At 49.7% G+C, this 13,902-nt stretch overlaps 1 protein-coding gene across 1 annotated transcript in view; it reads left to right on the plus strand.

Annotated features, from left to right (window-relative positions):
• The window catches only part of LOC148451061 (uncharacterized), a 220,026-nt gene that overhangs the window by 84,214 nt on the left and 121,910 nt on the right, over positions 1-13,902 (plus strand). Inside the window, exons 8-12 of the mRNA XM_088462311.1 lie at positions 11,276-11,356; positions 11,900-12,082; positions 12,162-12,285; positions 12,406-12,503; positions 12,667-12,874. Coding sequence (XP_088318437.1) covers positions 11,276-11,356; positions 11,900-12,082; positions 12,162-12,285; positions 12,406-12,503; positions 12,667-12,874 — 694 coding nt within the window. The remainder of the gene's footprint in view (positions 1-11,275; positions 11,357-11,899; positions 12,083-12,161; positions 12,286-12,405; positions 12,504-12,666; positions 12,875-13,902) is intronic.

Raw genomic sequence — 13,902 nt, forward strand, 5'->3', positions numbered from 1 at the left:
CACATAGCATCTAGTTATACAGCATTGCAGGTTACCACGGTGACACATAGCATCTAGTTATACAGCATTGCAGGTTACCACGGTGACACATAACATCTAGTTATACAGCATTGCAGGTTACCATGGTGACATATAGCATCTAGTTATACAGCATTGCAGGTTACCACGGTGACATATAGCGTCTAGTTATACAGCATTGCAGGTTACCACGGTGACACATAACATCTAGTTATACAGCATTGCAGGTTACCATGGTGACATATAGCATCTAGTTATACAGCATTGCAGGTTACCACGGTGACACATAGCATCTAGTTATACAGCATTGCAGGTTACCACGGTGACACATAGCATCTAGTTATACAGCATTGCAGGTTACCACGGTGACATATAGCAGCCAGTTATACAGCATTGCAGGTTACCATGGTGACATATAGCAGCCAGTTGTTACTAAGGTAAAAGTAATAAGCCTTTCCTGCACTTGTGATGTACTAAGCAGCTCAGTAGTGTAAGGATAGGATATAATATGATTATACCGAGCGCTGATATTTATGTGGAGGTAATCCTTATTTATAAAGAAGAAATACACATACATAAATCAGCACAAGCACTGAGATTATGTGTATAGCTCTTGTATGAATATGTGGAAGGACGGGTCCCTGTGAGGGTAATGTGGAACGGCAATCACAAGGTGATCTGTCCCTACCGTACCCTAAGATGGTCGTCTTCTTCTTCCCGGATGCGGTCCGGTACATACCCGGCAGGTACGCCTGTATTGCCAGTTCTGTGCTCAGTCTGATGCCTGATAAGATGAGGCAAGGTTACCGATGATGGTTTGCGCTGGACTCATAGCATATACAGCGTGTTGAATTGCGTTGCCGCTGGATGACGTCACTGGCCGCCCAATGTTAGAGAGGGAAGTTTTCAGTTAATCTCCATCCATAGCCATCTCGTACCCAACGCGTTTCACATGGTTTGGTGTTTTCTCAGGGATAGGGCTGATCTTCCATGTGTCCATATTTATACTAGACTCTAAAAAATCATACAGAACGTAGCAGCTGTAGCTCGTGGTCAGTACCCTTAGTAGGTGGTTATTAGTGTTACATATAATACAGGTGGAGCAGACCCTGATGTTACATATAATACAGCTGGAGCAGTCACTGCTCGGTGGGTAACAGACTATAGAGAAAGAGAGGTGTCCGGCGCACTCAGACCCCCATACAGAACATATTAGCTGTAGCTGGCGGTCCGTACCTTCAGTAGGTGGTTATTAGTGTTACATATAATACAGGTGGAGCAGACCCTGGTGGTGTTCGGTGGGTAACAGACTATAGAGAAAGGGAGGTGTCCGATGCACTCAGACCCCCCATACAGAACGTAGCAGCTGTAGGTGGTGGTCAGTACCCTCAGTAGGTGGTTATTAGTGTGGAAGTGACAGAATACACAGAGAGACACCATAGTGTACACCGGGTGATGTATAAGATGCACAGACGTCCTCTGTAATAGGCCCTGCTGAGTCCTCACCTGTCTGAAGCTTTCTTACGCTGAGTACGCACTAGCGCAGATCGGAGCGAAATATCGCGTCAGTCTATTGTGTACCCATGATATGTGCTCAGTAAGGCTGTGTACATTGTATAGTGTGTACCCATGGTATGTGCGCTCAGTAAGGCTGTGTACATTGTATAGTGTGTACCCATGGTATGTGCGCTCAGTAAGGCTGTGTACATTGTCTAGTGTGTACCCATGATATGTGCGCTCAGTAAGGCTGTGTACATTGTATAGTGTGTACCCATGGTATGTGCGCTCAGTAAGGCTGTGTACATTGTATAGTGTGTACCCATGGTATGTGCGCTCAGTAAGGCTGTGTACATTGTATAGTGTGTACCCATGGTATGTGCTCTCAGTAAGGCTGTGTACATTCTATAGTGTGTACCCATGATATGTGCGCTCATTATGGCTGTGTACATTGTATAGTGTGTACCCATGATATGTGCGCTCAGTAAGGCTGTGTACATTGTATAGTGTGTACCCATGATATGTGCGCTCAGTAAGGCTGTGTACATTGTATAGTGTGTACCCATGATATGTGTGCTCAGTAAGGCTGTGTACATTGTATAGTGTGTACCCATGGTATGTGTGCTCAGTAAGGCTGTGTACATTGTATAGTGTGTACCCATGATATGTGCGCTCAGTAAGGCTGTGTACATTGTATAATGTGTACCCATGGTATGTGCTCAGTAAGGCTGTGTGCATTGTATAGTGTGTACCCATGATATGTGCGCTCAGTAAGGCTGTACATTGTGTAGTGTGTACCCATGGTATGTGCGCTCAGTAAGGCTGTGTACATTGTATAGTGTGTACCCATGGTATGTGTGCTTAGTAAGGCTGTGTACATTGTATAATGTTTACCCATGATATGTGCCCTCAGTAAGGCTGTGTACATTGTCTAGTGTGTACCCATGATATGTGCACTCAGTAAGGCTGTGTACATTGTATAGTGTGTACCCATGATATGTGCGCTCAGTAAGGCTGTGTACATTGTATAGTGTGTACCCATGATATGTGCGCTCAGTAAGGCTGTGTACATTGTATAGTGTGTACCCATGATATGTGCGCTCAGTAAGGCTGTGTACATTGTATAGTGTATACCCATGGTATGTGTGCTCTGTAAGGCTGTGTACATTGTATAGTGTGTACCCATGATATGTGCGCTCAGTAAGGCTGTGTACATTGTCTAGTGTGTGCCCATGGTATGTGCGCTCAGTAAGGCTGTGTACATTGTCTAGTGTGTGCCCATGGTATGTGCGCTCAGTAAGGCTGTGTACATTGTATAATGTGTACCCATGGTATGTGCGCTCAGTAAGGCTGTGTACATTGTATAGTGTGTACCCATGATGTGTGCTCAGCAAGGCTGTGTACATTGTATAGTGTGTACCCATGATATGTGCGCTCAGTAAGGCTGTACATTGTCTAGTGTGTACCCATGGTATGTGTGCTCAGCAAGGCTGTGTACATTGTATAGTGTGTACCCATGATATGTGCGCTCAGTAAGGCTGTGTACATTGTATAGTGTGTACCCATGGTATGTGTGCTCAGTAAGGCTGTGTACATTGTATAGTGTGTACCCATGGTATGTGCGCTCAGTAAGGCTGTGTACATTGTATAGTGTGTACCCATGGTATGTGCGCTCAGTAAGGCTGTGTACATTGTATAGTGTGTACCCATGATATGTGCGCTCAGTAAGGCTGTGTACATTGTATAGTGTGTACCCATGGTATGTGCTCAGTAAGGCTGTGTACATTGTATAGTGTGTACCCATGGTATGTGCTTAGTAAGGCTGTGTACATTGTATAGTGTGTACCCATGATATGTGTGCTCAGTAAGGCTGTGTACATTGTCTAGTGTGTACCCATGATATGTGCACTCAGTAAGGCTGTGTACATTGTATAGTGTGTACCCATGGTATGTGCGCTCAGTAAGGCTGTGTACATTGTATAGTGTGTACCCATGATATGTGCGCTCAGTAAGGCTGTGTACATTGTATAGTGTATACCCATGGTATGTGTGCTCAGTAAGGCTGTGTACATTGTATAGTGTGTACCCATGATATGTGCGCTCAGAAGGCTGTGTACATTGTCTAGTGTGTGCCCATGGTATGTGCGCTCAGTAAGGCTGTGTACATTGTCTAGTGTGTGCCCATGGTATGTGCGCTCAGTAACGCTGTGTACATTGTATAATGTGTACCCATGGTATGTGTGCTCAGTAAGGCTGTGTACATTGTATAGTGTGTACCCATGATATGTGCGCTCAGTAAGGCTGTGTACATTGTCTAGTGTGTGCCCATGGTATGTGCGCTCAGTAACGCTGTGTACATTGTATAATGTGTGCCCATGGTATGTGCGCTCAGTAAGGCTGTGTACATTGTATAGTGTGTACCCATGATATGTGCGCTCAGTAAGGCTGTGTACATTGTATAGTGTGTACCCATGGTATGTGCGCTCAGTAAGGCTGTGTACATTGTATAGTGTGTACCCATGGTATGTGCGCTCAGTAAGGCTGTGTACATTGTCTAGTGTGTGCCCATGGTATGTGCGCTCAGTAACGCTGTGTACATTGTATAATGTGTGCCCATGGTATGTGCGCTCAGTAAGGCTGTGTACATTGTATAGTGTGTACCCATGGTATGTGCGCTCAGTAAGGCTGTGTACATTGTATAGTGTGTACCCATGGTATGTGCGCTCAGTAAGGCTGTGTACATTGTATAGTGTGTACCCATGATATGTGCGCTCAGTAAGGCTGTGTACATTGTATAGTGTGTACCCATGGTATGTGCTCAGTAAGGCTGTGTACATTGTATAGTGTGTACCCATGATATGTGCGCTCAGTAAGGCTGTGTACATTGTATAGTGTGTACCCATGATATGTGCGCTCAGTAAGGCTGTGCACACATTGTCAAATCTGTCTGATGGGATGGAAAATCTGGTCTGTTTTCCAGTGTTTGGGACCTAATTTCTATTTTCTACTTCAGGGTCCATAGGGTATCCACAGGATACCTTGGGTATAGGTGTGACGTCAGTCGCTGGGCACCATAGAGTTAAGCTTTTCAGCCTCCCAGGATGCACTAGGGTCCCCCTCCTATACCCCGCCCCCGAGCCAAGGCACCTCAGTTTAGTTTGGTGCCCGGCCGGCGTCGGGTGCACCTGTCGGAGTGGGGGCTAGAAGAGCCCCTGAAGCTTTCTTCAGTGCAGCTGTGGCTGCACATCTGGATGTACAGCATGGACAGTCAGTCCTGACGTCCATGCTGTCTTCCCTACACCCCCGCCGGTACCGATCCGGGGATGCTGGTGAGCATCTGGGGTCACAGCTAGCGGTGACCCCAGATGTTCCGGACCATGGCCGGATCCAAGGGGGACAAAGGTAAGCAGCGGGGTCCCGCGGTGGGTCCCCGCTGGTCACATGGTCCTAAGTCCCCAGGCAGGGGGCTCCCTGGGGACTGGCTGCAGCGTGGAGCCAGGCGACCAACCTGCGCTTTCCACTACCCCCTGGGACAGCGGACCACAGCAGAGCGGTAGCGCTGCGGCGTCCCAGGGGTTAAATGCATGCCAGGGGAGCGCGCCTTCCCTGTCTCACAGCCGGCGCCTCCCCCGCTGCACACAGCCCTCTCTGTATGCTGCCGACTGGTCCTGTGGCAGCGCTCCTCCCCCAGGCCAGCCTCCTCTCTGCTCCTCGGCGGCCATCTTCTCCAGAACGCATGGTGAACGCTGCTGGAAGCGCTGGACGGAAGCATCGTGGTCTGGGTCCCCCCGCATACCTCTCCTCCGCTGTGGTCAGGTCTGTGTATGCAGCGTTGTGTCCTACCAGGCCCTGTGTCTGCGTAGTTGAGTGATCAGCACTGTTAGTGCAGGAATTGATTTTCTTTGCATTGTATGTGACTGTGCTAGCGCTGCTGCCTGTAACTTTTCTCTAAACTGTCAGCTTTATTACTGTCCCTGTTCTTTCTGCTAAGCCCTTGCGGTGCGGTGCTGCAGGGTGGTCTCTCGCCTATTTAAGTTATAATTGGTGAGAGAGGTCACATACGTGGTGCCATCATGTCCGAAAGTGATTTTCCCCTCCGGCTACAGTGTACTACGTGTAAAGTACCGTTAGCGGAGGGGGAGGGTAGCGCGGAGGGCCTTTGCCGGCAGTGTTTGACCATGGCGCGGCCTCTTACGGTTACAGCACCGGTACAGGAGCCGCCCTGGGCTTGTTTCGCTCAGGCGCTTACAGCCTTAGTGGGCCAGTTAGCTCCGCAGCCCGCGTTTACACCGATGGGTTTATCCCAGCAGTCAGTGGTGTCGTCACCCATGCAGGGTTTCCCACGACAATTGGTGGTGCCCCACAGTCTCCCTATTTCCCCGCTCCCGGTTTCTCAGGAGCCAGCGTGGGTTAACTCCCTGACGAGTTCTGTACAGCACTTGTCGGATGTGTTGCAAGGGGAGTCTGTGATGCGGCCGCATAAACGGCCGGTGGCGTCTCTGTCGGCTCCTTATGAGGATGACGAGGGGACGTCTGATGATGGGGAGATTCTGGATCCTTACGATCAGGAACCTCTCCATACTAAGGACGCTGATGCTAAGTCCAAAGTATATATTCCTGGACTTATTCGGGCGGTCCGCACAGCCTTGGTGATTGAGGACGAAGTTCCCCCTGCGGCTAAATCTAAGTATGCCTTTTTCAAGGATGTGAAGGGCGATGCCACAGTCTTTCCTCTTTCGGGTCAGTTGGTGGACCATTTAGAGGAGGCGTGGAAACAGCCTGGCAAAAGATACCAGCTGCAGAGACGCCTGGCGGTGGCTTATCCATTCGCGGATAATTATTTTGCAAAGTGGGAATCCCCTCCACAGGTGGATTCTCACGTGACCCGTCTTGTCCGTAGTGCCACATTGCCGATGCCATCCATGTCCTCCCTTAAGGATGCTACGGACCGCAAGGTGGAAATCTACCTGAAGTCCGCTTATTCCCTTGCGGGGGGGCAGCACGGCCGGCTATGGCCATTTGCTGGGTTGCCAGAGTGATGGAGCGCTGGGCGGATTCATTAGAGGCTTCTTTTGATTCCGACTGTCCGGCCGAACAGGCGGAGTTGATTGGCAATCTCCGTGATTCGGCCACCTACATCAAGGAGGCAGCCCTAGACATTAGTACTCTGGTGTCTAGGATTTCTTCAGCAGCGGTAGCTGCTCGTCGCACCTTGTGGCTGCGATCCTGGAAGGCGGACGCAGATTCCAAAAAGGGTCTGGAGGCGTTGCCGTTTACCGGAGAAGTTCTCTTCGGTCCGGATCTGGATAAGATTGTGGCCGCACTGGCGGCAGCCAAATCGGCTTGTCTCCCGTCGGCCGCTGCTCCTTCTGGTTCTGAACCATCGTCCTTTCGGTCATCTAGGGCCCAACCCACAGTCGTTTCCTCGACAGGCTAGTCCTAAGAAATCGGCCAAGCCCCGGAAGCAGGCATGGAGTACCAGACGTCCGGCCCCCAAGCCAGATGACAAGCCTGCGGCCTGACGGTCCGGGCCTCCCTTTGGGGGATTCCAGGGTGGGAGGCCGCCTGCTACAGTTCGCCCAGTGTTGGTCGACCACTACGACAGACACTTGGGTTCTGGAGGTGGTTTCCCACGGATACGCCCTCTCCTTCCGGCACAGACCCCCGGCTCGATTCTTCACCACGGGTCTACCATCAGACCGGAACAAGGCTACGGAGCTGCGGAAGGTATTGCACACTATGCTCCAGGCTGGAGTTATAGTGCCTGTTCCATTCTCCCAGAGGGGCCAGGGTTTCTATTCAAATCTATTTATGGTACAGAAACCCAATGGGTCATATCGTCCGATTCTCAACCTCAAAGCACTCAACAAGTCTTTGCGGGTCCCAAAGCTTCGGATGGAGACCCTACGGTCCATCATTCTGGCGCTGGAACCTGGGGACTAGATGGTGTCATTGGACATACAGGACGCTTACCTGCATGTCCCTATTCTTTTGCGCCATCAACAGTTCCTCAGGTTTGCAATCCGCAGCGACCACTTCCGGTTTCGGGCGTTACCTTTTGGCCTGGCGACAGCACCACGTGTTTTCACCAAGGTGATGGCGGTCATGGCGGCTTCTCTGCGTCTGCAGGGAGTCCGCATGTTGCCGTACTTGGACGACCTGTTATTGGTGGCAGGATCTCCAGAGCTCCTGTTACGCCACTTGGACCTGACCATTGCACTGCTGCAACGGCACGGCTGGCTAATCAACTGGCAGAAGTCCACTCTAATCCCGTCTCGGAGGATTCTGCATCTTGGAGCCTTATTGGACTCGGGACAGCAAAGAATCTTCGTGACGGAGGACAAGATCTCTGCTTTACAGTCAAGGGTGCGCAGTTGTCTGCACAGCCGCCGGGTGTCCTTACACTCGGCGATGAGGTTACTGGGCTCCATGGTGTCGGTGTTCGACATGGTGGAATACGCCCAGTTTCACTCCAGACCTCTGCAGCACCTGATCCTGTCCAAGTGGAATGGGCTGCCTCAGTCTCTGAAGTCCCAGACGATTGTGCTCACCCCGGAGGTTCGCCTGTCCCTTGTGTGCTGGTTACAGACGACCCACCTCAACAAGGGACGTCCGTTCTGGGTTCCAAATTGGGTCCTGTTGACAACGGACGCCAGTCTTCGGGGCTGGGGAGCAGTTTCGGGTCTACACTTGTTCCAGGGCAGGTGGACGCCGACAGAAGCGGAGCTTCCAATAAATATCTTGGAACTCCGTGCGGTCTTCAATGCTCTCCAGCAGGCACAGCGGTTTCTCCAGGGTCACCCGGTGCAGGTCCAGTCGGACAACGCTACCACCGTGGCCTACATAAACAGGCAAGGAGGAACTCGCAGTTGGGCGGCTCTCGTAGAGGTCTCTCGGATCCTGGTTTGGCCGGAGCGCAATCTTCCGGCCACATCAGCGGTCTTCATCCCGGGAGTGCTAAATTGGGAGGCGGACTTTCTAAGTCGCCAGGACGTTCATCCGGGGGAATGGTCCCTGCACCCGAACGTTTTTCAACTACTGGTGGACAGGTGGGGTCTTCCAGAAATCGACCTCATGGTGTACGGGTCTCGCACAAGAGACGAAGGGGCGTCACTGGTGGATGCTCTGTCCATCCGGTGGACGTTCCGGTTCGCATACCTGTTCCCTCCGGTCTCCCTTCTTCCACGGGTAATCCGGAAATTCAAACAGGAAGGAGGGATGCTCCTGCTGATAGCTCCCGCGTGGCCCAGACGGCACTGGTTCTCAGACCTTCAGGGTCTGTCCGTGGACAGTCCTCTGCGGTTGCCGCTACGACCGGACCTTCTGTCTCAGGGTCCTTGTCTTCACCCGGACCTGACTCGGCTGTCTTTGACGGCGTGGCTGTTGAGACGGCCATGCTGAGGTCCCGGGGGTTTTCCAGCTCTGTGGTGCGTACCATGTTACGAGCTCGGAAACCGTCTTCCGCGAAGATATACCATCGCGTGTGGCATACGTTCTTCCAGTGGTGTCGACCGAGAGGTTATGCACCGCGGGAGTTTCGTCTGTCTCGGATTCTCTCCTTCCTGCAAGCGGGACTAGATCATGGGCTTCGCCTTGCTTCTTTGAAGGTACAGGTTTCGGCCCTATCTGTCTGGTTTCACCGTAGGATTGCTACAATCCCGGATGTGCGCACCTTTATGCAAGGTGTTCTCCGCATTCAGCCGTCCTTTCTTCCACCCGTGGCGCCTTGGGATTTGGCTGTGGTCCTGAGGGCTCTCCAAGGACCACCGTTTGAACCACTGGGCTCAGTGGATCTTAAATGGCTAACAGCTAAGACTGTTTTCCTTCTGGCCATTGCTTCGGCCAGACGTGTTTCTGAGTTAGGGGCTCTTTCTTGTAGACCCCCTTTCTTGGTTTTTCATGGGAACAGGGCAGTGCTCCGCACTCGGCCCGAGTTTCTTCCCAAAGTTGTTTCCCAGTTTCATGTTAACGAGGAAATCGTTGTTCCGGCCTTTAACTCACCGGGTCTTTCCGTGGGTGAGGCCTCTTTGGATGTTGTGCGGGCCTTAAGGACTTATGTTGACCACACTTCTTCGTTTAGGAAGTCGGACGCTTTGTTTGTCCTCTATGGCTTCCGTAAAAAGGGTTGGCCTGCTTCAAAGCAAACTTTGGCAGCCTGGATCCGTATGGCTATTTCTGAAGCTTATCTTCATGAAGGCCTACCGGTCCCTCCTTCTCTGAAGGCTCATTCCACTAGGTCTGTGGGTCCTTCGTGGGCAGCTCGACGTGGTGCCTCGGCAGTTCAGATCTGCAAGGCTGCTACGTGGTCCTCTGTCCATACCTTCGTGAGGTATTACAGGTTTGACACCTTCGCCTCTCAGGATGCTTCCTTCGGGCGGCGGATTCTCCTTTCAGCACAGGAGCGTCCTCACCCTTAAAGGATACTGCTTGGGGAAATCCCCAAGGTATCCTGTGGATACCCTATGGACCCTGAAGTAGAAAATATGAGATATGGTAAGAACTTACCCTTGTTATCTCTATTTCTACGAAGTCCATAGGGTTCCACAGGACTCCCGCCCTGTCGCACCTGTGCTGCAGATGGGCTATGCTCTGGTCACCGGTTTTCCGTCTCCCTCTGGTGAGAATGTGATTCTTGTATGTGTCCAGATCTTTTTTCTCTCTCTTCCTTCTCCTCCTCCAGCCTATGGCTTGATAACTAACTGAGGTGCCTTGGCTCGGGGGCGGGGTATAGGAGGGGGACCCTAGTGCATCCTGGGAGGCTGAAAAGCTTAACTCTATGGTGCCCAGCGACTGACGTCACACCTATACCCAAGGTATCCTGTGGAACACTATGGACTTTGTAGAAATAGAGATAACAAGGGTAAGTTCTTACCATATCTCATATTATTTGCTCCCATACATTACCAGATTATCCTTCCCACCAGACAGATTGAATAGACATATTTATAGGTATGTACGCAGCCTTACGAAGGCACCTGTGCTCCCACAAGGAGATATGGAAAACATGTACTGTTAGGGATCCCTAGGGACCAGAGATGGGAAACACTGTTCTAGATCTTCAGTGTGTATGTGATTACCCTCTACCCTATGCTACATGCCCATAGCCTGCAGGATTGTCACACATGTAACGTACATCCTGGTAGGCTAACTATGTATTCCAGCATGACAGGGAATTCTGGGACTTATGGTTCCACTACAACTGCAGAGTCACATACTGTACCAGACAGCTGACACTCAGTACTTATTGCAGATACAAGAGCAGAGAAAACAAGTCACTCAGATATTGGGAGACAGAGGCATAGGGAAAGTATGTGATATCAGTGTGACCTGTGTATAGTGATCAGTGTGTATCAGGTGCGTGCTATCAGTGTGACCTGTGTATAGTGATCAGTGTGTATCAGGTGCGTGCTATCAGTGTGACCTGTGTATAGTGATCAGTGTGTATCAGGTGTGTGCTATCAGTGTGACCTGTGTATAGTGATAATCAATGTGTATCAGGTGTGTGATATCAGTGTAACCTGTGTATAGTGATCAGTGTGTATCAGGTGTGATATCAGTGTGACCTGTGTATAGTGATCAGTGTGTATCAGGTGTGTGATATGGCTTGTGGAAGAGGAGTGCTTAAGAGTTACTTGAATATGATACATATACTTATATATTTATTATATTATATTTATTCCTAGACAAGTAAAGGACCAGAAAATCTTTACTAGAAGTCACGTGAGGGTGAGACGTGTCCTGTATAACTCACTGATCACTGAGGATGGACACGGACAGGAGTCACATGACTGAGAGGATTCTAAATCTCACCCTGGAGATCATCTACCTGCTGACTGGGGAGGTGAGAGTTTCTGGGAGTGTCATAGTGACATCACTTATATCTATAGTAACAATACAGGGATATGACTGGGGAGGTGAGAGGGTCTAGGAGTGTCATAGTGACATCACTTATATCTATAGTAACAATACAGGGACATTACTGGGGAGGTGAGGGGATCTGGGAGTGTCATAGTGACATCACTTATATCTATAGTAATAATACAGGGACATGACTGGGGAGGTGACGGGATCTGGGTGTCACTATGACATCACATATCTATAGTAATAATACAGGGACATGACTGGGGAGGTTAGGGGATCTGGGAGTGTCACAGTGACATAACTTATATCTATAGTAATAATACAGGGACATGACTGGGGAGTTGAGGGGATCTGGGAGTATCACAGTGACATCACATCTATATAATACAGGGACATGACTGGTGTGGTATCTGGTAGTGTCACCATTTATATCTATAGTAATAATAATACAGGGACATGACTGGGGAGGTGAGAGGATCTGGGAGTATATGCAGTGATATTTGGTATTTTCCCCAAAACACAGGGTTACACAGTAGTAAAGAAGACATTTGGTGAGTGTGAGACACCTAGCAGCCATCCCTATGTGTCAGGAGGACTGAGCAGGACCCAGAGCCTCATCACGGTGCCTCCACCTCACTCACTGATACATGAGAGACACAAGATCCTGAACCTCACAAACAAGATAATTCTACTGCTGAAAGGAGAGGTGACTGCTGGGAATGGGACATTATACAGTAACACCAGGGGATGTGTCTGGGTGATGACTGTATCATTGTGTGTGTCAGGTTCCTATAAGGTGTCAGGATGTCACTGTCTATGTCTCCATGCAGGAGGAGGAGTATATAGAGGAACACAGGGGTCTGTACAAGGACGTGATGATGGAGAATCACTGGCCCCTCACATCACTGGGTAAGAGGAGACTGTCATTTATTGTACAGGGGAGAGCAGGTATGGGGGGCCCCCTATATACACACATCGTCTGATAATCACATGTGTACAATGTACTCTGTCACTGTGTATCTCTTACAGATGGACCCAGTAACAGAAATACCCCAGAGAGGTGTTCCCGTCCTCTTGATTCACAGGATTGTACAGAGGAGAATCACAGGATCCCACAGGAGCATCAGGTAGATGGGATTTAGGATCTCACCAATACACTATAGTGACTCTCATTATATGATCTGTACAGAAGCTGTGTATATTATTTTCTGTGATTTTTCTACTTAATGTGAATTAATTAAAGCAGACATTTTTAAACTTATTTGCTTTTAATTTTGGGGGGTTTCTTAGGGTGAAGGTCTGGCTGATAATAAGGCAGAAGATATAGAGGGAGAAGAAGAGACGTATGTGACTGATATGAAGGCAGAAGATATAGAGAGAGAAGAAGAGACGTATGTGACTGATAATAAGCCAGAAGATGGAGAGAGAGAAGAAGAGACGTATGTGAGGGGTGATCAGCAGTGTAAGGAGGAGGAAATCCCTACAGATATCAGCACAGGTGAATAATAAACACTTATTAAAGAAAAGAGTTATATATTCTCCTTTCTCAGTCACTACAACACGTTCTTATTATACACCCTCCTCTGTCAGTACAGAATAATGAGGAAAATGTATCTGCTCAGTGGGGGAGTCAGGAGACATAAGCCTCTAATATACTTCTACTCTATCCCCTCATGCCACTGTGTGTTACCGGCATAGAGATCTGACCAGTCTCCTCCCCACACTCTCTATTGTATCTCATACATCAGGAGCATCAGCCCCTATTATACTCCTGCTCTCCCCCTCACATCATGTCACTGTGTGTTACCATCCCAGAGATCTAACCAGTTTCCTCCCCACACTCTCTGGTGTATCTCATACATCAGGAGCCATCAGCCCCTATTATACTCCTGCTCTCCCCCTCACATCATGTCACTGTGTTACCAGCCCAGAGATCTGACCAGTCTCCTCCCCACACTCTCTGGTGTATCTCATACATCAGGAGCCATCAGCCCCTATTATACTCCTGTTCTCCCCCCTCACATCATGTCACTGTTACCAGCCCAGAGATCTGACCAGTCTCCTCCCCACACTCTTTGGTGTATCACATACATCAGGAGCCATCAGCCCCTATTATACTCCTGCTCTCCCCCTCACATCGTGTCACTGTGTGTTACCAGCCCAGAGATCTGACCAGTCTCCTCCCTACACTCTCTGGTGTATCATACATCAGGAGCCATCAGCCCCTATTATACTCCTGCTTTCCTCATCACAGCATGTCACTGTGTGTTACCTGCCCAGAGATCTGACCAGTCTCCTCCCCACACTCTCTGGTGTATCTCATACAGCAGGAGCCATCAGCCCCTATTATACTCCTGCTCTCCCCCTCACATCATGTCACTGTGTGTTACCAGCCCAGAGATCTGACCAGTCTCCTCCCTACACTCTCTGGTGTATCTCATACATCAGGAGCCATCAGCCCTATTGTACTACTGCTCTCCCCCTCACATCATGTCACTGTGTGTTACTAGCCCAGAGATCTGACCA

This window comes from Taudactylus pleione, unplaced genomic scaffold (assembly GCF_031769625.1).
Source record: "Taudactylus pleione unplaced genomic scaffold, aTauple2 ptg001186l, whole genome shotgun sequence".
Lineage (NCBI taxonomy): Eukaryota > Metazoa > Chordata > Amphibia > Anura > Myobatrachidae > Taudactylus > Taudactylus pleione.